A 26496-nucleotide genomic window follows, 5' to 3' on the forward strand; every position below is an offset into this window, starting at 1 on the left:
CGCATACACAATCCATGTCTCAGGTCAAAGAAGGATTATTAAACCTTGTCTCCTCCCATTCATCTGCCGTGATTGAAGTGGATTTAACAAGTGAAATCAATACGGGATCATATCTTTCACCTGGTCAGTCTGTTATGGAAATAGAGGTGTGATTAATGTTTTGTTTACTGAGTGTATACTATGTTAGTGTTACCAGAAGCCTCTCTATTGTAATAAAATCCATATCACCAGATTATCTTGATTTAGTTCAAATGCCCATAAAGCCACCGTAACATTTCTAGTATTTTACTCGCTCTTTTTTTCAACATTCGTAAACGTTATTAGTCTGCATAGAAGACCCCAAAAGATCAAGTAATTGCAAGAAAATACCCGGGAGTGAAGAGACCTCGAAAAGAACCACACGCATGGGTGCTCGGGGGATTCGGGACCAGGTAACGGTATGTACTGTCAGAGTATCTCTGGACTACTGTTTTTCAAATAAAAGGGGTGTGAGTTCATGTGCACAAGCAAAGGAAAAAGAGATATTACGCTGGCCCGGGTTGAACCGGGCAATGGCCCGGCACATCATAGGGCGAAAGCGGGAGGGTGGAGCGCCCTTCTCAAATCAAATAGTAATCTGCGCCGTTTGGTCATGTCAGCATGGTGCATCGTCCAGAAACATACATATCTTTTCTAGTTTTCATTGGGAAGGCAGGTAAAGGGTTTTTATCCAAACCAATCACTGTTGAATGTGAAAACACAAAACTCGACTTAGAACTCGTGCTTAATTACGTTACTTTTGTTTTGAGACGACTCGCTGTCCGCCAGAGCGGGGCACCTGGCTCACGCCCGGAAGCAGTCCGGTTCCACAATGAATGCAATCACTTCACCCGAACAAATTCCTCTCACCGGGATAACCCGGGCCAGATAAACGAACCACCTCATTGACGCCTCTGGCTCAAGCCGTCCTCTGTCATCCGGGTATCAGCCATCGAGAGAGTGTGGGTGAGGAGGCGGGAAATGGCGTCTGGGAGCACATCGCAGTATCAGCTACTAGACTGTTCATAAAAACAGCAAAGCAGAGAGGAAATAAGAAGAAAAAGAAGAAGCAGCTGCTGTCCGCACCGTGGCAGCGCTTGATCAGTCAACTCGCTTTCTAGATAAGGTGGAGTACTGTAAAGTAAGTAGGGATTATTTCAAGCGTCTTTCAGCATGTGTCAATGACGTACAAATAAATATTTTCCTTTCTCGCCCCCAAGGCATGGACAAAAACTATCTACAGTAGCTAGCCAGCCAATTTGACCCTATGTCTTGCAACAATCTCGGCCTCCTGGTTTGATAACATGTAACCATTTCGCAGCGGAAAATTACTGAATGTTTTTGTAAATGTTGGTTTGATTTCTTCTACATTTACAACAGTCTTGGCTAACTATTGCCTAAAACAGCTAATTGACTAAATCCATGTTGCCAAGCTAGGTAGCTAACTAATCAGCTAGCAAAGTTTAGGTAGTAGTAGTGCTAACTAATTAAGTTTAGCTAATGTTAGTTAGCTAGTCAAATGTGCCTTTGGACAGAAGGGGCTAAATATTGCTTGTCCAGCCTCTCACAACCTAAGTTTAATTTCGTTAGCTAGATGTTCTAACAGCTAACTGCATAGCTAAACCGCTAACATTTCTCAGTTGAAAACGGCCAGTGAGAAATGGCAGGTACAGTAGCTAGTTATCTAGGTGCTGTGTTTTTTGCTAACTAGCGGGGTAGCCGCCACGGCTAGCTAACGTGAACTAACATCGCGCGCTGTTTTCGAACGATGTTTGTTACTTGCTAGCAGCGAACTGGCGTGATGTTTAGCTAGTTAGGTACTATTGGCGTCCTGCTTTTACGGCCTTCTACCTGGACACGAATGGTCCATAGCAAGCTTTAATTTCCCGCCCACTTTGTGTATACAAGCCTGCTTAGGGCTGCCCGTCCATGGACATAGAAAAAGTTAGTTGGTTAGGTTAGCTGTGGAACAAATGCGAAAGTTTAACATGTTTTCTTTTGAATTGTAACCAGTTTTGACCCATTACACGAAGGAGTCAGTAACATTTTGAACAGTGACAATTCGATTAACTTGCCAGAAGACTGTCTAGTTAGCTAACTAGCTATTTCAATGAAGTGTGCGTGGTGTTCCCACTTGCCACCCATGTTGATCGACCATCCCCTCATCTATCCATCCTTCCACTTGTTATGGAACGATGCACCGCCACCACCAAACGATTACTAGTGAGAGCGAATGAATGTGCTGCTGCAGTCACTATGGGTACTCTTTCTAGAGCCCCCAATTAAAGTCCAGGTAGCAATTAGACCAGTAAAAATACATGTATTGTCATACCCGTGGTATACAGTATGAAAAACCACAGTTTTCAGCCAATCGGCATTCAGGGCAATAATAGCAATAAAGCACCTCGTGGTATATGGCCAATATACCACTAGGGCTGTATCCAGGCTCTGTGTTGCATCGTGCTTAAGAACAGCCCATGGTTATCGTATATTGGACATTACTACACTCCTCGTGCCTTACTGCTTAAATATACATGGGTTTTAACTCTAAAATATCTTTGTTTACAATTTATGCTCCCCGCATATAAGGAAAGCCCTGAAGGCAAGATTGTAATTTCTATGATTCACTTGGGGGAGGAACATATTGTCTGTCTGTAGCCTACTGTACACGGTGGATGGACATATTGCCTGTAGCCTACTGTACATGATGGAGGAACATGTTGCCTGTAGTCTACTTTACATGATGGAGGAACATATTGTCTGTAATCTACTGTACACGGTGGAGGAACATGTTGCCTGTAGTCTACTGTACACTGTGGAGGAACATGTTGCCTGTAGCCTACTGTACACGGTGGAGGAACATGTTGCCTGTAGCCTACTGTACACGGTGGAGGAACATGTTGCCTGTAGCCTACTGTACACGGTGGAGGAACATGTTGCCTGTAGCCTACTGTACACGGTGGAGGAACATATTGCCTGTAGCCTACTGTACACGGTGGAGGAACATGTTGCCTGTAGCCTACTGTACACGGTGGAGGAACATATTGCCTGTAGCCTACTGTACACGGTGGAGGAACATATTGTCTGTAGCCTACTGTACATGATGGAGGAACATATTGTCTGTAGTCTACTGTACACGGTGGAGGAACATATTGCCTGTAGCCTACTGTACATGATGGAGGAACATATTGTCTGTAGTCTACTGTACACTGTGGAGGAACATGTTGCCTGTAGTCTACTGTACACGGTGGAGGAACATATTGCCTGTAGCCTACTGTACACGGTGGAGGAACATATTGTCTGTAGTCTAATGTACATGATGGAGGAACATATTGTCTGTAGTCTAATGTACATGATGGAGGAACATATTGTCTGTAGTCTACTGTACACTGTGGAGGAACATGTTGCCTGTAGTCTACTGTACACGGTGGAGGAACATTGCCTGTAGCCTACTGTATATGGTGAGCTGTTTGTGGCACTTCCTCTTTAATATGGAAAACACATTTTCTAAAATATTGACACAATTACAATCTTTATAGAAGAAATGTAATTTAATCAATTATATGTGGAAATATTTATTTGTGTCAACATACTTGCGTGAACTAAACTAAAGCATGTTAGTTTTCAGTGTTATTTAGATGATGTGAGCTAAATCTGTTTAAGTTAGCTAACGTTAGCATAGCTCTTTCACTTACCTGCTTGACTTCCATGCTAACTGAAGCCCATGATGATGCTCATGCTCGGCCGGTGCTGCTGCCTGTTTTGAGATTCTTTAAAGCCACATTGATGGTAGGTGCACCATCCACTTTGAGAAGCAACTTCTTGCTGAAATACTCCTTCCATTGTTGATGGCTGTGGAAGTTCTCAGGGATGAAATGTGACCTGCAAATTGAGTAAATGCCCAGTTTATTCCCTCTCACTAATCCCACTTTTTACAAAGTTTTACATTCATCATGTGACGCTGACTGCGGGGCGTTGTGGTATTTTCTTTCTGAAGTTAGTTTATTTGGAGACCTCTAAAAGTTGAGTTTGATCAACATTATAATATAACAATTGGTTTAACAGTTTGTAATTTGGGAATGTTTTCTTGGGGTGCTCTAAATCTATATGCATTTCTGGCATTGAGAAATAAGTGCTACACAACTTAAATTGTGCATCTGAGTTTGTGTCATACTAAATTAAAATATTGAAGTTGCCATATTTTATTATTTTAGGTTGCGGTACCTTCCTTGATGTGGACAATGTGTTACTACATTACGCAAGCTCACATTTTGAACACATCATATTGGTGAGTAACATGGAGTGTTGGTGGTTAATCTAAACTGAATATTAATACTCAGTTTGGAAACCAGATCAAGTCAAGATTGGTCTTGATGCGAACAATTTAACTGAACTTTTCATGCATTCCTTGGAAAATTATTAATTTGGTCACACTCTAGGGCAGGGCTATTCAACTGGCTGTATATCAATTTAGAATGGCCCTTTGATACATTTCTGAACATTCATATAAAAAAAAGCAAACAATTTCCAGCAAAAATGTGATTTTTAGTACCAAAAGGAGCCCTCGTTCAATACTCTCCAATGGAAGAAATGTTTTCCTGTAGTCCTGCCCATTAAGTGCTGTCAATTAATATCACCTAACATACCAGTTACAGCCAATCAGCGCTGCTAACAGGGGTACAGGGTCTTTCTGCCCGCCTATCGGCTCTTTCACCACAGATGAGATGACTACACCAGGGCGTGTTTTGTGCTTAACTCGGCTGTGAGTTAAAAAACGACCATTAACTTTATCCGATCAACATCCTAGCCTGCAACATGGCTTGTTTTGTTGTCTGCTGAGCATCATGATCTATTTTTACGCAATGATGTTCGATGGCTAAGAAAGGGTAATGCGCTCGAGAGCATTGTGATCTTTGGGAGGAGATGGTTGCTTTTCTCCGTGATTGCCTCCACAAGAAAGCCAACAAATATCTAGTGAAAATGCTTGAGCTCGTATCATGTTTTGTTTTTGTGACATCTTCAATCAATTGAATTGACTTAATTTGGGACTACAGGGGAGGGATGAAATAGCCATTGACATGATTGGTAAAACAGACTTTCAAAATGTTATTTTCTCCTGATTTAAGATCAAACAAAACCGTCAATTTCCCTTCACTGCGCAACTATATTCAGCCATTAGTACAAATCACTCCTGTGATGTTGGAGTTTTTAGATGAACTGAAAGCAAACTCATAAAATGTTGTAAAGTTAGTCCCTACAGAGGTGGTGCTTTTTCATTAACGCACCCATTCTCTACTGATGCGGTATGGAGAGAGACTGCTCTGCAAATACTAGTCATCTGACATATACCAAAAACAAAAAAATACAAAAAAATAACAAAAGTAGATAGGTGAAGAAATTGAAAATGGGACAGAATTTGATGCTGGTCATCTGAGATATGCTACAAATTAGGCCCCGTAAGAATTTAGTTGAATAACCCTACATTAGGGTAAACTGAGCCATGATAAAATGAGGTAATACCAGTTTACATCTTTAACAACTTACTGCACGGTCACGCCGCTTTGAGTGCATGAGGCAATTTCAATGGTTCTCACACATCTTCAAATGATTTTTTTACGTTTGTTTTTAAAAAGCACTAGTATAATGGTGTGTATGTGTGAGTAGCTAGCATCTAGCTACTATAGAGGTTGTTTTCTTTGTAGCATGTGTAACAGCTGGTTGTAATTTCAGAAATCTGGGGGCAGTGAAAATGGATAGTCTACTATACTTTTTTGAAATAAAGTTTTATCCACAACCTTACTTGATGTGTGTATTATATATCCATAGATTTCCTTTGTTCTTAGAAAGAAAGAGAAATAAGGAAATCCTCTTCTCCCAGTACAGTGTTTCTGGCGCTACCGGCTGCAGCCTTGGGTTGTTGGAAGCTGTGAATGAGTCATGCTTTGAGATGGTAAAAAATAGGCATGCTATGACTGGAGGAACTGTATGTGTGATTCGTCTTCATTGGCTCTTGCATCCATGCTGAGTTCTGTTGGCACAATTGAGACATGACGTTTCTGCTGCATTGGAAGATTTGCTTGCTCTTTGTATGGTTTAGCCCAGGGGTATCAAACTCAATCAGCACATGGGCCATATTGGAGAAAAAAAAAAACACAGCTTATAGTTTTGTTTTTACAAAAACCGTGCCTACAACCGTGACCCAAACTGGCCATTTTTTTCTCTCAAAAAATAGGGCTCTTTATAAAAAACACTTATGTTCATAGGATGCTTTATAGCATTTTAACATATTAAATCATATTTGTCCAGCCTTTGCTGCTATGCTTGCAGATGTGATTTAATAACAAAAACATAACTAGGTAGTTGAAGCCTAGCCTACTGCTCAAATGCTGTCGTAGGCCTACATTTCTCCTTTGCATGGTGTTTTATTGAAATGTTTGGCATTTTGGTTATTCGTTCTTACGCTTAAATAAATGCCAACAAAGATTGTTTTCTGTAGGCTACCGCAATGATCAGTTGGAACTGACACTTGACATGGCCTACCACACCTTTAAACTTTTGGTCTGGTAGATTCGGTCACTGCCATTTAGTGATATGATACAGCATTTTTGTGTGTGTGTGGCAATGCACTGCGGTTTGGTGTGCATCGTGTTGGCAGTGCTTCCTGTGACTTGTAGTGCAGTGCATCATGGGCGGTATGGAAAGCGGGCCAAAATGAATTGACACCCCAAATCAGTGCGCCGGCTGGATTCGGTCCATGGGCCTTGTTTGATGCCTGGCTTAGCCTAACCGAGAGCTAGGTCGTTCCTTCATTCGTAGTTCAACATAACAGCTGTTGCGTCGTCACGGTGAAGACCAGTGTTCATTTGGAAATAATCCTTCCTGTGACTTGTATTGAATAAGTCTGGCTACTTGTCTTGTGTCTATGTAAATATTGTTGAAGGCACATACGTTTCCCGAAACCCTGCCCTGTAATCAACTGCTAATTTAATGTGGGTAGTGAAATAAAAAATTGTCCATCACATGTTTTGACAAGGGATGGAAACTTTAAATTAGTGACTGAAAAAAGGGATGTTGTGTTCACATTCCTCAAGGTTTATCTGAGAAGTAAATGGACTTAGTTATATTAGGATCTGTTGAGAAAGTGTCTTCACTGTTTAGGCCAGGCCCCGTGGTAATGTAATGCAGATGTAGTGAAGCAGTGTGTTTCTCTGCAGTGCAATGGGAGTGGTGGATAGAGAGAGCTGTGTGTCCACTGTCTGGCATGGTGCCTGATAGGTCCTGGACATGTCTGAACACATTTTCAGCCAGTTATGTAATGTAGGATGCTGACCAAAACTTGCTTTGCAAAATGCTCTTTATAATTTCCTCAAGAGCTTGCGCGTCAATGGGTGTCTGTAGCCAAGTGCGAAAATAGAACCTGGTTCAATTTTAGATGCGTGAAGTGCTGCAAGTACCGCCTTTCCCATCTCCTCGTTGGTGTTTAGGAGCATTCTAACCCATGTGGGTGATTTTGAAAGAAGAAAGAGGTCCACACTCCACTCGGTTGTAGTAATGCACCTTAAAGTTGCCATATAAAATCCACAGCGAAATAAACGAGGAGTGATGAATCAAAGAAAACAAATTAATGTGGTTTCCCCTTTTTTACCTGTGGAAACATTGTTGGAGAAGAGAAACTACGATTATTACTCACAATGGTTGAAATTCTACAAAGATCCAGCACAAAAAAAAGACCATGAACATTTCAGGTAAAATAACCCACTGTTTATCTCCCAGGACGATAAGCTAGCCAAATGTCCATGCATGTTTCGACCTGTCCCCAAATTTAATATACAGTGGGGCAAAAAAGTATTTAGTCAGCCACCAAATGTGCAAGTTCTCCCACTTAAAAAGATGAGAGGCCTGTAATTTTCATCATAGGTACACTTCAACTATGACAGACGAAATGAGAAAAAAAAATCAGAAAATCACATTGTAGGATTTTTAAATTAATTTATTTGCGAATGGTTGGAAAATAAGTATTTGGTCAATAACAAAAGTTTATCTCAATACTTTGTTATATAGCCTTTGTTGGCAATGACAGAGGTCAAACGTTTTCTGTAATTCTTCACAAGGTTTTCATACACTGTTGCTGGTATTTTGGCCCATTCCTCCATGCAGATCTCCTCTAGAGCAGTGATGTTTTGGGGCTGTTGCTGGGCAACACTGACTTTCAACTCCCTCCAAAGATTTTCTATGGGGTTGAGATCTGGAGACTGGCTAGGCCACTCCAGGACCTTTAAATGCTTCTTACGAAGCCACTCCTTTGTTGCCCGGGCGGTGTGTTTGGGATCATTGTCATGCTGAAAGACCCAGCCACGTTTCATCTTCAATGCCCTTGCTGATGGAAGGAGGTTTTCACTCAAAATCTCACGATACATGGCCCCATTCATTCTTTCCTTTACACGGATCAGTCGTCCTGCTCCCTTTGCAGAAAAACAGCCCCAAAGCATGATGTTTCCACCCCCATGCTTCACAGTAGGTATGGTGTTCTTTGGATGCAACTCAGCATTCTTTGTCCTCCAAACACAACGAGTTGAGTTTTTACCAAAAAGTTATATTTTGGTTTCATCTGACCATATGACATTCTCCCAATCTTCTTCTGGATCATCCAAATGCTCTCTCGCAAACTTCAGACGGGCCTGGACATGTACTGGTTTAAGCAGGGGGACACGTCTGGCACTGCAGGATTTGAGTCCCGGCGGCGTAGTGTGTTACTGATAGTAGGCTTTGTTACTTTGGTCCCAGCTCTCTGCAGGTCATTCACTAGGTCCCCCCGTGTGGTTCTGGGATTTTTGCTCACCGTTCTTGTGATCATTTTGACCCCACGGGGTGAGATCTTGCGTGGAGCCCCAGATCGAGGGAGATTATCAGTGGTCTTGTATGTCTTCCATTTCCTAAGAATTGCTCCCACAGTTGATTTCTTCAAACCAAGCTGCTTACCTATTGCAGATTCAGTCTTCCCAGCCTGGTGCAGTTCTACAATTTTGTTTCTGGTGTCCTTTGACAGCTCTTTGGTCTTGGCCATAGTGGAGTTTGGAGTGTGACTGTTTTGAGGTTGTGGACAGGTGTCTTTTATACTGATAACAAGTTCAAACAGGTGCCATTAATACAGGTAACGAGTGGAGGACAGAGGAGCCTCTTAAAGAAGAAGTTACAGGTCTGTGAGAGCCAGAAATCTTGCTTTTTTGTAGGTGACCAAATACTTATTTTCCACCATAATTTGCAAATAAATTAATTAAAACTGCTACAATGTGATTTTCTGGATTTTTTTCCCTTCTCATTTAGTCTGTCATGGTTGAAGTGTACCTATGATGAAAATTACAGGCCTCTCATCTTTTTAAGTGGGAGAACATGCACAATTGGTGGCTGACTAAATACTTTTTTGCCCCACTGTAGTTGGTTTTGATATTGAACCTGTCAGGTGGGAATAGTTCAAAATCAACATGTGCAGGCGCAGAGCTGGTTTGGTCAGCATGTAAGATTAAGTACGGGTGGGGGGTTGTGCTCCTTGAGAGAAGAGTGTTGTGGTTACTTACAGTAAATCACTTCCTTGTGCATGTTTTTTTCATTAATGAAACCCATAGGTCCATCTTATCTCTAATGTCCTCATACTTTTTGATCAATTTGTCCCGTCAGTTGTCAGAAACACATTCACTGAAATAGTCTTGAGTACTCAGTTGTCGGGCCGTGTGATGGGTCTTTGGCTCACTGAGTCAGCAATGATGTACTGTGATGCAAAGGAAATGGTGTCTTGAATGCAAGCAGATGTTAGCAGCAGCACTTTTTCTGCTGGTGTTTTTTGTTCACTAAGGGTTTTCAAATCACCAGCTTGTCCACGTCTTTTTAGCTGTTAGGCTGTATGTTATGTGAACCCATGAAGAGGGGGGAAAATCAGGTCTTACACTAACGGCCCCCCCCCCCCTTCTCTCTCTTCCCACCCAATCTCCCCCCCCCCCCCATTTGTCCCCTTTGCCCTATCTGTCCTCCAGTCTTACATGTGGCTCTTAAAACAATGATGCTGAGAATGCGGAAGGCATCTCAGCAGTCGAGCCCTGCCCATGCGCCCCGCCCATCCCGAACCAAGCGGAGGCATTCAGAAGTGGAGGAGTGCACGTCGACAGGTGGCGGGAGAGGTCTGCTGTCCACCATTAAGAAATTAATCAGAGGAAATGCTGTCAAGGTGAGCCGTCTCTCTGTTATGTCTCCGAAATGGCATCCTATTCCTTATATAGTACACTATTTTTGACCAGTGCCCTGTGAGTCTTGGTCAAAAGTAGGGCACTAGATAGTGAATAGGGTGCCATCTCGGGATGGTAACATTCCCCCCTCAAACATTCCACAGCTGTTTGATCACTAAAGTTACATGCAGTCCTTAGTTTAACATCTTAGCAACGTGTTATGTTAGCAGCACCTTTTTGCACCCCACACACACACCCCCTAGACCTTTATTTAGCCCCTGTCCAGATGTAAGAAGTAAAGTCTGTTTCAGTACCCCCAGTGTCATGTTTCCCTAGAAATGCATGGTGGAATGCAGCTTGTCTTAGAACTCCAGCAGTGTTCTAATTTTAGCGGTGGCTCTAGAGATTGCAGAAGGATAGTAGGTAGTGGGGCTGTATGATTGGGGGGAGAAAAAAATTATAGCAATTTTTGGGATATTAAACTTGCGATTTTCTAACACATGGGTGAAAACTTGCTAATTCCATCAGACATGTTTAAAACACGTGTCTGGGTAGAAAACATAATTTCTAAAATGAGATCATGAGTTAATACATACTGTGCTAAATGAATACAAAACCAAATTAAGCTAATATTTTCCAACATTGTTATACATATGGTGATAGGATTACAACACATACATATTAACAAACCTAATTCAACATGATCATCACACTATAGCAGGGTTCCCCAACTGGCGGGTCAGATTTGGCTTGCAGGTGGTTTCATTTGTTTTCTGAGCCCCCTTGCCCCCATTGTTGGACATAATAGACTGTAAAAACACCAGGAAATCTGCTCCAAGAGGTTTTAATTTAGGAAATATTTTCTCAAGTATTCCCACGCATGGAGAGATGTGAAGGCATACAAATATGAACAGGTTGAAATGATGTTTTAGTCATATTATATATTTTTTGGAGCTTATTGTGGTCAATTCGCAGCCTACAAGTTATTTGTAATTATGTTCTTGCCCCCTGACCATCCACTGAAGAAAAAATTGTCCCGTGGCTGAATCTAGTTGATGATCCTTGAAATATAGTGTGTTATAAGTGTAGCATGTTGTTCATTTAACCAATGAATAACACAACTTCCTATTTTACCGTGGATTTCTTCAAGTTAAGTTCATTATTTATTCAGCCAGCCATAGGTTGCAGATGGAATAGGAAGCTTATATCCTGTATTTATGTATTAGTAGGCTGAAACATCATTATACGTCAAAGTTCATTTAAAAACATGTAACCTACCAATTTACAAGGTGCAGTCTGGTCCAGTCATTCAACGCGATGGCCTTGCCCATGTGTACACCGTGATCGTTATGCACACTTAATGCTCCTCGTTCAGGCCCCAAGCGGCTAAAGCTTCTCTTAACCCCAGAGCTATGTTTTTTTTCTTGTTATCTCTGGGGAAGTAGCCTATGATGTTTGCAAGCACAGACCTTTCAGTTGAAACTCCTTATCAATAAAATGTAGCCTACTGTCAAACTAATGTAGGGCTTGGTTGTTATGATGGGGGGATAATTTACATATTGGGTTATTTGTAACGCTATATCGAATTGTTTTGACTATTACAATATTATTTTTGCTCTAGTTGGCTGTACTTGCACAAACTCCAGCATTTTCCCTTCACAGCTCGTTCGATATCTTTTAAAATAATTTTAGTTTTTCATCACTTATTTCCTTGACTGTTCAACTCGTTTTCTCATGGCTCTCTTATCCCTCTGCAGCATACATACATATGGGCAGCAATATGTTTGGCACATTGAATAGCAATAAAAATCAGTGTCGAATCGCAATACATACGTATCGACACCAAAGTAGAGTGATAATATCACATTGTGAGGTCCCTGGCAATTTCTATCCCTATGTTGTAATAGACCAAAGACAGGCCTATGCTGTTGTAGTCACGTAATAATCACGTGTGCTCTGTTTCAACTTATCCCTTAATTTTGCTATACAGCGTTGGGATGGTGACCTGAGAGATGGAATCTTGTGTCCTGTCCAGCTTGTTTATCCTCTTTTTAAATAAAAAATGTAATAGAAAGCTTTGCTGACTAAATGTGAATCCTTTCTTTGGCTGGGTGATTTCTATGTGTCCTGTGGGATGTTTTTTCGTAGGGTGTTAGCCTCGTCAATTCCTGTTTAACGTATGTGACTAGCTGTGGCTGAGGGGCTTTGTTGCTGTCGGGTGGTTTTTTTCACCATGCAATCGTCGTGAAGTAGGGGATGGTTCTTCGAACGATTGAATGCATTTGTTGTGTTGTCGCTACAACTCTGAGGCACTTTTTGCACAACACATGCATTTGGTTGACAACGGTTTGCCTGTTGCTGGAATACTGCCAGGCCACTGAAGATGACCCCTTTGGCACCAATTCGCTGTTCTCGTTAGCATTAGCAGCACTCATGTTTCTGAGGTAAAGCCCTTTCTCTCCTCACCAGCATCTAACTGTGTGCTCTGTGGGATGCTTATGATTAGCCAGCATGAGTTACAGAGAGTGAGAGCCCGCTTGTGATTGGTCAGCATCCTCTGTGCATGTAGAGAGTGAATGGAGTCTAGGGAATCTTATTGGCAACGGTACCGTAGTCTAGAGTGTGAAAGAACGTAGAGAATCGCAGCCTCTTGTGATATGGATATTGCACATCAATATCGCAATTTCTATCTGAATTCGATTAATCATGCAGCCCAAGTAAGTAGCTAGGGTTGGCTGAAACAATATTTCAGGAGAGAGAAAAATCCCTCTGAGAAGGCATATGGGTTCTTTGTCTTGGACCATTGTCACTTGGCATACTACAAGTCCATTGTACATCCAACCAGATATGAGTCAGAATTCCTTTGGCCATCTGCTAGTGGGTAGATTCAAAATGTTGAATACTTCAAGATTTTTTTTTAAATGTGGTTTTATTCTAAAGTTCTACTCCTCCCATCAGTTGATATGATATGATATGAGAGTTGTGTTTCTACTTCAGGTAGAGCAGGAGAACCCAGCAAAGAAGACACGGCTCACCTGCGACGTAGACGACAACCTGATCTGTTCCACACCACAAGGTGGCGATGCCCCCAGGAGGACCATCTCCAGGGTCAGCAGGAGAAACTCAGTCAACGGGGGTGAGTTTGGAAAAAGAGTGAAACGTTATTCTGTTCAGTAATCATACCTTGTACACCAACAAGCTTTTTTACAAGAGTTTGCATGCCTTGATAAAGCGACATATCATGTTGTTCTTACCTGCTCCTCACCCTAAACCACAGAAGCGACAAACCATGACACGAACCATGACACGAGTAGTAAGCCTGTGAAGCCCAATGGGAAGCTGGAAGAGGCGGCAGAGACTTTGACCAGTCCGCCTAGAACCACTCTCCTGGGAACCATCTTCTCTCCAGTCTTCAACTTCTTCTCACCAGCAAATAAAAATGGTAATACACCAAAATGATGCTAGGTCGAAGAGTGCCAACTACTCTGCAGAAACTTGACTTAAAATATGTTAGATTGGCCTACATTGTTCCATGTTTGTCTCTAGTCACTGCACTGGTAAATGGCCTACTATATTACCTCGGTCTTCATTCAACCTTGTATGATGCTCATTTATGTTATTGTATTTTTATATTGTGGTCAAGTCTTAACTTCCCTGCAGAACTACGGTAATAAGTAGTATAAATATAGTAATCTAATGTAATTTTCAGCCACGTCAGGTTCGGACTCCCCAGACCAGGCGTTGGAGGCTGAGGAGATCGTCAAGCAGCTGGACATGGAGACTGTGGAGGAGACCCCCACCTGCACTGGCACCACCACAGAGGAAGTGTGTACAACTATGCCCCTTTACTCCAGCAACATGCGGCCCCCACACTCTCCAGAAGTACCCATCGAGGAAGAGGAGGTCGTCACAGACATGCCTCCTCTCACAGGTAGCTGGAGATAAAGAAATGTCTTCTTGGTGTAGAGTCCATGTCATAATGGACAAGGATCATGCTCACTTCTCTCTCCTGCCCATTTCTCTTGGTCTCCTCCCTCCTATCCTCTCAGCCCCAGACGCCCCTCCAGTGGGAGGCTATGTGGATGCACAGCCCACAGCCCCTGCAGAGGGGACATACGAGGAGGACTGGGAGGTCTTTGACCCGTAAGTACAAATCTGCTCCCTCTATGCAAAATATTCCAGCCTTAGTTAAGGCCAAAATATGAATACTTAGAATTCATTTTGATCTTGTGAATATAAAAAAGGAAAATGTACTGAACAAAAATATTAACTCAACCTGCAACAAATTCGAAGCGTTACAGTTCATATAAGGAAATCAGTCAATTGAAATCAATTCATTAGGCCCTAATCTATGGATTTCACATGACTAGGAATACGGACATGCAACTGTTAGTCACAGTTATTAGGGTGTGACTACTATTTGCCTCGAGATGCATGTACTTTGCATAGAGTTGATCAGGCTGTTGATTGTGGCCGGTTGTCCCACTCCCACGAAGTTTCTGGATATTGGCGGGAACTGGAACATGCTGTCATACATGTCAATCCAGAGCATCCCAAACATGCTCAATTGGTGAGTATGCAGGCCATGGAAGAACTGGGTTGTGAATTATGCTCAAACATGAGGTGGCAGCGGCTGAATGGCATGACAATGAGCCTCAGGATCTTGTCACTGTATCTACAGTGCATTCGGAATGCATTCAGACCCCTTCCCTTTTTCCACATTTTGTTACGTTACAGCATTCTAAAATGGATTAAGTAACAAAAAGTTCCTCATTAATCTACATACAATAACTCATAATGACAAAGTGAAAACGGGGTTAAATATTTTTGCAAATGTATTACAAATAAAAAAACATAGCTTATTTATATAAGTATTCAGACCTTTTGCTATGAGACTGAAAATTATGCTCTCTTGTAGAGGTCGACCGATTATGATTTTTCAACGCCGATACCGATTTATTGGAGGACCAAAAAAATAATTATTTTAATATAATTTAATTTAAAAGAATGTGTTTGTAATAATTACAACTATACTGAATTAACACTTATTTTAACTTAATATAATACATCAATAAAATAAATTTAGCCTCAAGTAGATAATGAAACATGTTCAATTTGGTTTAAATAATGCAAAAACAAAGTGTTGGAGAAGAACGTAAAAGTGCAATATGTGCTATGTAAGAAAGCTAACGTTTCAGTTCCTTGCTCGGAACATGAGAACATATGAAAGCTGGTGGTCCCTTTTAACATGCGTCTTCAATATCCCCAGGTAAGAAGTTTTAGGTTGTAGTTATTATAGGACTATTTCCCTCTATACCATTTGTATTTCATTAACCTTTGACTATTGGATGTTCTTATAGGCACTTTAGTATTGCCAGTGTAACAGTATAGCTTCCGTCCCTCTCCTCGCTCCTCCCTGGGCTCGAACCACCAACACAACGACAACAGCCACCACATCGAAGCAGCGTTACCCATGCAGAGCCAGGGTAACAACGACCCCAAGGCTCAGAGTGAGTGAAGTTTGAAACGCTATTAGCGCGTGCCTACTAGCCAGCCATTTCACTTCGGTCACACCAGCCTCATCTCGGGAGTTGATAGGTTTGAAGTCATAAACAGCGCAATGCTTGACGCACAACGAAGAGCTGCTGGCAAAACGCACGAAAGTGCTGTTTGAATGATGTTTACCCGCCTGCTTCTGCCTACCACCGCTCAGTCAGATACTTAGATACTTAGATGCTTGTATGCTCAGTCAGATTATATGCAACACAGGACACGCTAGATAATATCTAGTAATATTATCAACCATGTGTAGTTAACTAGTGATTATTATTGTTTTTTATAAGGTAAGTTTAATGCTAGCTAACAACTTACCTTGGCTTACTGCATTTGCGTTACAGGCAGTCCGTCTCCTTGTCGAGTGCAACGAGAGAGAGGCAGGTCGTTATTGCGTTGGACTAGTTAACTAGGGTTGCAATATTGGATTCCCCGAGCCGACAAGTTGAAAGTCTGTCTTTCTGCCCCTGAACGAGGCAGTTAACTTGAAATCGGCCCTAATTAATCGGCGATTCCGATTAATCGGTCAACCTCCACTCTCTTGCATCCTGTTTGCATTTAACATCCTTGTTGTTTCTACAACTTGATTGGAGTGCTCTGGTGGTAAATTCAATTGGTTGGACATGATTTGGAAAGGCCCACACCTGTCTATGTAAGGTCCCACAGTATGTCTGAGCAAATCCCAAGCCATGATGTTGAAGGAATTGTCCTTAGAGCTCCGAGACAAGATTGTGTTGAGACACAGACCTGGGGAAAGGTAGCAAAAAATGTCTACAGCATTGAAGGTCCCCAAGAACACAGTGGCCTCCATCATTCTTAAATGGAAGAAGTTTGGAACCACCAAGACTCTTCCTAGAGCTGGCCGCCCTGCCAAACTGAGCAATCGGTGGAGAAGGGCCTTGGTCAGGGAGGTTCACCTTCCAACAGGACAACGACCCTAGGCACACAGCCAAGACAACACAGGAGTGGCTTCGGGATATCCTTGAGTGGCCCAGCCAGAGCCCGGACTTGAACCCGATCGAACATCTCTGGAGAGACCTGAAAATAGTTGTGCAGTGACGCTCCCCATCCAACCATCCAATCCTCGATAGGATCTGTAGAGAAGAATGTGAGAAACTCCCCAAGTACGGGGGTGTGTGTGTGAAGCTTGTAGCGTCATACCCAAGAAGGCCGACGGTGCTTCAACAAAGTTCTGAGCAATGGGTCTGAATACTTATGTAAATGTGATGATGTAATCCATTTTGGAAGGCTGTAATGTAACAAAGTGGGAAAAGTCAAGGGGTCTGAATACTTTCCGACTGCACCATATGTGCAGGCTGTATTACATCCGGCCGTGATGGGAGTCCCAGTGGGCGGCACACAATTGCCCCAGAGTTGTCCTGGATTGGCTGTCATTGTAAATCGCTTGGGAAATTTTCTGGAAATATGTCATGGCTTTGGAAGCTTCTGATAGGCTAATTGACATCATTTGAGTCAATTGGGGGTGTACCTGTGGATGTATTTCAAGGCTTACCTTCAAACTCAGTGCCACTTTGCATGACATCATGGGAAAATCAAAGGAAATCATCCAAGACCTCAGATTTTTTTTTTGTAGATCTCCACAAGTCTGGTTCATCCTTGGGAGCAATTTCCAAACACCTGAAGATACCACGTTCATCTGTACAAACAACAGTACGCCAGTATAAACACCATGGGATCGCGCAGCCGTCATACTGCTCAGGAAGGAAACGTGCAAATCAATCCCAGGACAACAGCAAAGGACCTTGTGATGATGCTGGAGGAAACAAAAGTATCTATATCCACAGTAAAACGAGTCCTATATCGACATAACCTGAAAGGCTGCTCAGCAAGGAAGATGCCACTGCTCCAAACCCACCATGAAAAAGCTAGACTACGGTTTGCAACTGCACATGGGGACAAAGATCGTACTTTTTGGCGAATTGTCCTCTCGTCTGATGAAAGAAAAATAGAACTGTTTGGCCATAATGACGTTATGTTTGGAGGAAAAAGGGGAGGCTTGCAAGCTGAAAAACACCATCCCAACCGTGAAGCACAGGGGTGGCAGCATCATGTTGTGGTGCTTTTCTGCAGGAGGGACTGTTGCACTTCACAAAATAGATGGCATCATGAGGGAGGAAAATTATGTGAATATATTGAAGCAACCTCTCAAGACATCAGTTAAAGCGTGGTCGCAAATGGGTCTTCCAAATGGATAATGACCCCAAGCATACTTCCAAAGTTGTGGCAAGATGGCTTAAAGAAAACAAAGTCAAGGTATTGGAGTGGCCATCAAAGCCCTGACTTCAATCCTATAGAAATTTGAGGGCAGAACTGAAAAGGCGTCTGCGATCAAGGAGGACTACAAACCTGACTCCATTACACCGGCTCTGTCAGGAGGAATGGGTCAAAATTCACCCAACTTATTGTGGGAAGCTTGTGGAAGGCTACCCAAAACGTTTGACCTAAGTTAAACAATTTAAAGGCAATGCTACCAAATACTAATTGAGTGTATGTAAACTTCTGACCTCCCGAGAATGTGATGAAAGAAATTAAAGCTGAAATAAATCACTCTCTACTATTATTCTGACCTTTCACATTCTTAAAATAAAGTGGTGATCCTAACTGACCTAAAATAGGACATTTTTACTTGGATTAAATGTCAGGAATTGTGAAACTGTGTAAATGTATTTGGCTAAGGTGTATGTAAACTTCCGACTTCAACTATACCTGCAGTCAGCATGCCAACTGCACGATTCCTTAACTTGTGACATTGTTGTGGCAACTGCACATTTTAGAGTTGCTTTTTTTTTTCAGCAGAAGGTGCACCTGTGTAATGATCATGCTGTTTAATCAGCTTCTTGATATGCCACACCTGTCAGGTGGATGGATTATCTTGGCAAAGTGATGCTCACTAGCAGGGATGTGAACAAATTTGTGCTCAACTTGAGTATTAAGCTTTTTGTGCTCATGGAACTTTTCTGGGATCTTTTTATTTCAGCTCATGAAACATGGGACTAACACTTTACATGTTGCGTTTATATTTTTTGTTCAGTGTCGTTTAATTTTTTTGTTGTGTGATTTCATTGAAAGTCCTGTATTTACCTTTTTGAACGGTTTGATTTGGGTTGGTCCAGGTATTTCTTCATCAAGCATGTACCTCCACTGACTGAGGAACAGTTGACCAGGAAGCCTGCCCTCCCACTGAAGACCCGCAGTACGCCAGAGTTCTCCCTGGTTCTCGACCTGGTGAGTGATGATAACATGGTGCACTTCAATCCGACATCTGCATTGGCCGTGCATATTTTACAGTGATACGGCCTCTGCAGATGTCAGAGCATTCATACTTCTTGCGCTTCCCGGCGCAGATCCGGGCTGTTGAGTAAGCTGTTGTGAAGGAAGTGAGTTTGTTAATACAGCCTCCGGAGGCTCTCTCACACCTTCCGTATGGAGCCTCCGACCACATTTTTCGGGTCAAACAACATATATTTATTTTTACTGTAAATGGTACTTCCACTTAACGGGTATTGTTATGGTGGTTTGCAACTTACAACTATTTTTGTGATTCCTACCAGGATGAGACATTGGTGCACTGTAGCTTGAATGAGCTGGACGATGCAGCACTAACCTTCCCGGTCCTGTTTCAAGATGTCATTTACCAGGTATACAGAAGTCCTTGGTCTGACATTGAGGCGTTTCTGTTTTAAATGGGACGTAATTAAGCATATTACTTTTCCACCAAAGGGTGCTAAAGCTGTGCCATTGTAGACAGCCACAGGTGAAAGTTGGAGATGCAGAATCAGTTTCTAGGAGAAACGGGGGCCTCTGAATACTTTGTACAAATAACTGATACTTTGCTTGTCTGCAGGTGTATGTGCGTTTAAGGCCGTTCTTCAGAGAGTTCCTGGAGTGCATGTCTCAAATCTATGAGGTAAACTGGGCTTCCTTTTCTCTTATTTAATTGTAACAGTATATGGAAAGAGTGCAGTTACTTGCTTTAAGCTACTCTGAAATGAGAAACATATTCTGTTGTCTTCCCCTTGTTAGATCATTCTCTTCACTGCCTCAAAGAAGGTTTATGCAGACAAGTTGCTCAACATCTTGGATCCCAAGAAACAGTTGGTTAGGTAAGTAAAATGTTTATTTCTCATGTTTCTTTCTACCCCTTCATTTACATGCATTGGAAGTATCAGCTGTGTTTTTGTAATAGAATACCAAGCCTTAGCTTTGACATGCATGTATAGTGTTCTGTTTGCATGTGATTGCAGTTGCTGTGTCTGATTGTGGTTTTGGGACTGGGCAATGGACACGTGCTGCCTGCATGTGATGTTCAGTTGTCAACATTGTTGTTTTGACTGAAATATTCATAAACAGACTTTTAGACTTATTTATTTTCCTCTCCACTATCTCTAGACACAGGTTATTTCGTGAGCATTGTGTCTGCGTACAAGGGAACTACATCAAGGACCTGAACATCCTTGGAAGAGACCTGTCCAAGACTGTCATCATTGACAATTCACCACAAGCCTTTGCATATCAGGTGAGCCTTTCAGCAACAAGTGACATCTGTAATAGAGGTTGACCGATTAATCGGAATGGCCGATTAATTAGGGCCGTATTTTGGGGCGTCGATTTTTAATTTTTATATGTATTTTATATTTTATTTTATACCTTTTTATTTAACTAGGCGAGTCAGTTAAGAACACATTCTTACTTTCAATGACGGCCTAGGAACGGTGGGTTAACTGCCTCGTTCAGGGGCAGAACGACAGATTTTCACCTTGTCAGCTCGGGGGATCCAATCTTGTTACCTTACAGTTAACTAGTCCAACGCAATAATGACCTGCCTCTCTCTCGTTGCACTCCACTAAGTTGCTAGCTAGCATTAAACTTATCTTATAAAAAAACTATTAATCACTAGTTAACTACACATGGTTGAGGATATTACTAGATATTATCTAGCGTGTCCTGCGTTGCGTATAATGTGACTGAGCATACAAGTATCTAAGTATCTGACTGAGCGGTGATCGGCAGAAGCAGGCGCGTAAACATTCATTCAAACAGCACTTTCGTGTGTTTTGCCAGCAGGTCTTCGTTGTGCGTCAAGCATTGCGCTGTTTATGACTTCAAGCCTATCAACTCCCGAGATGAGACTGGTGTAACCGAAATGAAATGGCTAGCTAGTTAGCGCGCGCTAATAGCGTTTCATACGTCACTCGCTCTGGGCCTTCTAGTAGTTGTTCCCCTTGCTCTGCACGGGTAACGCTGCTTCGATTGTGGCTGTTGTCGTTGTGTTGCTGTTTCGAGCCCAGGGAGGAGCGAGGAGAGGGACGGAAGCTATACACTGTTACACTGGCAATACTAAAGTGCCTATAAGAACATCCAATAGTCAAAGGTTAATGAAATACAAATGGTATAGAGGTAAATAGTCCAATAATAACTACAACCTAAAACTTCTTACCTGGGCATATTGAAGACTCATGTTAAAAGGAACCACCAGCTTTCATATGTTCTGAGCAAGGAACTGAAACGTTAGCTTTTTTACATAGCACATATATTGTACTTTTACTCTCTTCTCCAACACTTTGTTTTTGCATTATTTAAACCAAATTGAACATGTTTCATTATTTACTTGAGGCTAAATTGATTTTATTGGTGTATTATATTAAGTTAAAATAAGTGTTCATTCAGTATTGTTGTAATTGTCATTATTAAAAATATATAAATAAAAATCGGCATTGAAAATCCTTATCGGCCGACCTCTAATCTGTAACCCAACCTAGCACAACGTAATTAAGCCTTTTTTTTTTGCATTTTAAATGATATTCAGAGAATTGATATATGCTGTTGTACAATCCAATACAGAGTATACCTTCCTATATCCCTACAGCTTTCCAATGGGATTCCCATTGAGAGCTGGTTCGTGGACAAAAATGACAATGAACTCCTGAAGCTTGTCCCGTTCTTGGAGAAGCTTGTTGAGCTGGTACATACAAACTACATTTTTTAAACGTGTTTTACTAATGCTTGGCTAGTAATAATTTGTTTATTTGTAAGTCATACATGCTTGAGCTGTCATTGACATGTGCTTTGCGATGCCCCCAACATTCATTGTTAGTAACCCAAAGTCTTTTACAAAATGAAATGTTCTCGCCACTACAGAGAAATCATCTCTTTAACTCATCGGTTTAGGTTCATATCACTGTGGTATTAATATAGTCTGTGTCTCCTGTGCTCCAGAATGAGGATGTGAGGCCACATGTTCGAGAACGGTTTCGTCTGCACGAGCTCCTTCCCCCAGACTGATCCCTGGAATAGATGGACAGAAGAGATAACGAATGATTGAATAAACCAACACAGACATGTAAAAAGCCCTCTTTGGATTACAACATTGCCATTACTGTATAAGGTTTCACTTTTTCTCTCTTTTTACCCACCATAGGTTCCCCCCCCCCATCGATAACGACAATGCAAAGTCACATTTTTGAAGCAACATCTGGTTAAAAATAATTTACAAAGCCACACGTTTAGATCACATTACTGTGGGCAAGGTCAAGAAGGCTCCTCCTTTTGACTGGCTTTTTTTCAGGAGCAGTTTCTTTCTCCCTGCTTCTTCTCGGAGGGGCCAAGGTGCTGTCTGTCTGGACTGAATGTGTTAGCTGACAGAGAAAAGGATTATACTTGCTCCCTTTGGTGCTTTCATGGGACTGTTGACAGTGACACTCATTGGCTACAGACGAATTTGAACAGGAATGGCCAGTAAAGTGTGTGTGTTTTGTGTGTGGGTACATAGCTTATCTTTTCTTTCCAGCTTGGGGTTTTTACAACATTTTTACCAGTAGCCTATAGGATCTCATTATGCATTCCTCTAGCTGAATTTCTTTGTTTTGTAGACACTTGTTGTAACCGCAATGTGTTATTTTATCCCATTTCACAATGTTGCATTTGCTTTTTTCTGGCTATGTTTTATGTAGGTGTTCTCCAAGGCTGTTGATTGGAAAATAACATTGATGTTATGGTAGGATATCCCCATGCTATGTCAAATCAAATTGAACAAATTCAAAGCTTCCTGTATAATTTGTACTTCTGTTTAAACAATAGTTTGCTTTAATTAATAGGACACTTTGCCAATAACTAATCAATTAGTATCACTTTCAAGAAATTTGCATCAAGGGACAGACAGTTCGTTTGACTAAATGTTCCCCGCTTTTCAAGTGATGTGTTACTGACATTTTTCTTTTATAGTAACATTTTTATTTGTCATTCATATATTTCAATGTATTTTTACTCAACCAAGGTTTTATTTTTATGGATATGTCTAGTATTGAATTATAACTAATGTAGATTTCACCCTTGTCTGTTACTGGGGGCAGATGGATGGATGGCTGGGTCCTGAAACAGCCCAATGTGTAGCACCACCAGCATATAAACAGCAATCCTCGTCACTGTGGTATAAACCCAACCTGCCTAGTAGTTTTTTGTTTGTTTTAGGAATTAGTTTTATTATATGGCTTTAAAGCCTTTTTAAATGCAGTAGAAAGAAGCAGCGTTATTGGAGAACCTTCGTTATGTATGTCTGGATGTTTCTGCCCAGACTTGGGAGAGTTGTAGAGAAATATACCATGATACACTGTCAGATATTGTACCTAGTACTTGTTATTTCATGCGGCCTAACCAGATCATAGACACTTTATTGATGACAAACTGTAAGGAAAAAATTACACCTAAAACGGTTACCGTACCATGTCCATTTGGCCCTTTTGTTGATATTATGGACTTGTACATTAGCTGGTCATGTATATGGTGCCATACAAACCTCCTTCCTAACATGATCAAACATCACCACCCATGTCGTCTTTTTTTCTCTCTCTCTTTGGAAGTGTTTTATAAGTCGGAGACAATCAAGCCTCTAATATCAAAACACTCAAATCGGAAAGGAAATTCTGGTCCATTGGCTCTGTTCTTGTTCTAAATTTAATTGTGCCATGCGAACAAAGTTGTTAGGTGAATCCAACTGTGCCCTATCCCAGCTAATCATGCATGTCATTTTGCCAAACATCTGAAGGACTGAGGGTTAAAACCCTGTAGAATACCAGTCCTTTTAGCCTGTTCTCTCTTTGCCTTTCTGGAAATCATCGCCCTATAAAACTGAACTGACAGAAGTTACACTACAGGGCGCATAGTTTTTAGTTTTTTGCCGACACTAAATATTTCCAGACTATGAATGTAATTTTTTCCCCACACTTGATCCCAAAATGGGGGGGGAATTAACTAATCAAAAGTCCATGGTCCAAAGGATCTATCAATTTCTCAGATTTTTGCTGCTTTGAACATTGAGTAAACATTTTTCACCAATCTAAAAATATATATATATATATATATGATGGACACCCCATTCTATAGCATTTTCAAATATGCAGCCCTATCCATACCCACTTTAGCGGTTGGTTGAGAGTTGGCCCCATAAGCCTGACATGGCCCCTAGGAGGATGAACCTGCTCCTTAAAGGGGGCCTGGCACTTCTATCAAGGGAGAGCTTACTTTGTAATTGTCATTTTTATGTGAATTATACCTGTTTTTTTTTTATTGTACAATGGATATTGTACAATACATGCAGCTTTGCGTTAAAAGAAAATCCTTAAAGGAAAATCTTTTTGTATTTTTTATTTCAAAAGGCATGTCATCTACTTTTTAAATGTATTCATCAAGATTTAACTTCACATCAGATGGAGTGTTTTTCTTACAAATATCTGTGTATGTTTAGTTAGGGCAGTGTCACTGAACTGTTAGAAACCTAGCATGTATGTACAGAATCTTGTTTTGTGGGGAAGTCCTGAATTAAATTTTAATCTTGGCACTTTTTCTGCAGAAAAGAGCAACTGTGTTAATTAACTTTTTTCAATTTCCATTAAGGTGTATTTAAAATGTATTTTTAAATGCTTAAAATGACATCTTTGTTAACCATGTTGTAAAATGTACATACCCAATTGCATTGAAGTATTGAACAAAGTTTTAAAGTGAAACCATCCAGCATGCTGTTTTTCTTTCCTATTGAACATGGTATTGTAACTCTTGGTAGTTTATTTTCACTTGATTATCTCTAGACCAGGGTTTCCCAAACTCTGTCCCAAACTCTGTCCTTGGGGTCCCCTGGGTGGAAGTTTTGGTTTTGGCACTAGCACTACACAGATGATTAAAATCATCAAAGCTTGATTGAGTTCTTTAAATCAGCTGTGTGGCGTGAGGGCAAAAACAAAACGTGCACCCAGTTGGACCCCAGGACTGAGTTTGGGGAAACCCTACTCTAGATATGGGTATTCAACTCTTACCCTATGTGGTCTGGAGCCTGCTGGTTTTCTGTTCTACCTGATAATTAATTGCATCTGGTGTTCCTGGTCTAAATCAGTCCCAGATTAGGGGGTAACAATGGAAAAAATGCAGTGGAACTGGCTGTGGCTGTGTTGAGTTAGAGGGCTATAGATTCTCCATTCATTTTACTGAGAAAGGAAGATATTTTTTTGGGGGGGGGGTAGGTGCGGGTAGGCAGGCCTACTGGTTTCCAGCTATTAAAACACTGAGAAACTAGCCACTCTTGAACATATAGTCCCTTATCCTATTTGAGCCTATATCAAACACCAGACTAAATAGCCTACTTAAAACCTCTACGGGATCGGTATCCCTAAACCGGGACGATTGATGCTCAATATGCGATAATGTGACTAGAAAACGTTGTATACAACAGCCAACTTTCGGGGACATAGACATGTCTTATATGGGCAGAAAGCTTAAAATATTGTTAATCTAACTGCAGTGTCCAATTTACAGTAGCTATTACCAAAACAAATAACATGCTATTGTTTTAGACTGGTGCACAACAAAACACATCATGGCAGCTGGTTTGATACATTCACCTGTGAAGGTAAATTATGTACTTAAATCAGAGCAAGATTACTGAATGTGTCATCCTGAAGGTCCCAGAGCTGGGTATTGGGTTTACAGTTTGACCCCACTGCTGTCTCTGGCTCCACCCCCTCCCTCCCGCCCATCTTGATCTGTGACTTTCTGGAATTATGTAAACTTAAAATGTTTAGTACCATATCATTTTTGTATGTTCTTTAGTTTTGTACTTAAATGTATAAATTGACAAATTCGACATACTCCTGGCAGACTTGCTGCAAAATATTGTGTAGTGAGATCAGTCAAACTTTGCGGTACACTGCTGCCATCTTGTGGACAATCTAAATTACACCTAGGCTATCTTAATGTATGGCCTTTCTTGCGTTTCAAAGATGATGATAACACTTTTAAAAATGTTTTATTTTACCAGATCTAATGTGGTGTTCTCCTACATTTAATTTCATAGTTCCACAAACTATGAACAGGCAGTTAGATTTGGGTATGTCATTTTCAGGTAAAAATAATAGGATTTATTAAACATTTGTATTATTGGATAAGGTTTATATAGGCCTATTTCATACGTTCTGATGTTTTTATTAAATCTTTGTTTATTGTAAACGACGACAGCATTTCTTGGCATGATCATCCATGAAAAGGTCATTTTTAAATGTTCAGTATCAGCCCCAATTCTATATTTTTGTTCAACCACACTAATTGATTTGGGCAACCACCATCCTGTCCGGTGTCTCCAGCGCTTTTGACCTTTCAAGAGAAGAGGCTCGCGTTCGACAATGCACTGAGAGGGTTTAATCCA

General features: G+C 41.2%; 1 protein-coding gene across 2 annotated transcripts; it reads left to right on the top strand.

The window, feature by feature from the left end:
- Nucleotides 1-655: 655 nt before the first annotated feature.
- LOC115113599 (CTD small phosphatase-like protein 2-B) lies at nt 656-24811 on the top strand. 2 transcript variants are annotated; one of them, XM_029641404.2, is made up of 14 exons: nt 656-1159; nt 4233-4306; nt 10047-10237; nt 13233-13371; nt 13513-13677; nt 13945-14166; nt 14285-14378; nt 18923-19034; nt 19361-19447; nt 19654-19716; nt 19833-19912; nt 20199-20325; nt 21676-21771; nt 22026-24811. In XM_029641404.2, exons 3-14 carry the CDS (start codon nt 10070-10072, stop codon nt 22089-22091), a joined length of 1419 nt encoding a protein of 472 aa, XP_029497264.2. In that variant the 5' UTR covers nt 656-1159; nt 4233-4306; nt 10047-10069; the 3' UTR covers nt 22092-24811. The 2 variants fall into 2 exon arrangements, with proteins under 2 accessions (XP_029497264.2, XP_029497263.2); XM_029641403.2 differs by lacking the exon at nt 4233-4306 and having other exon boundaries at nt 657-1159.
- Nucleotides 24812-26496: the final 1685 nt, after the last annotated feature.

This window comes from Oncorhynchus nerka, linkage group LG28, assembly GCF_034236695.1.
Source record: "Oncorhynchus nerka isolate Pitt River linkage group LG28, Oner_Uvic_2.0, whole genome shotgun sequence".
In the NCBI taxonomy this organism is placed as follows: domain Eukaryota; kingdom Metazoa; phylum Chordata; class Actinopteri; order Salmoniformes; family Salmonidae; genus Oncorhynchus; species Oncorhynchus nerka.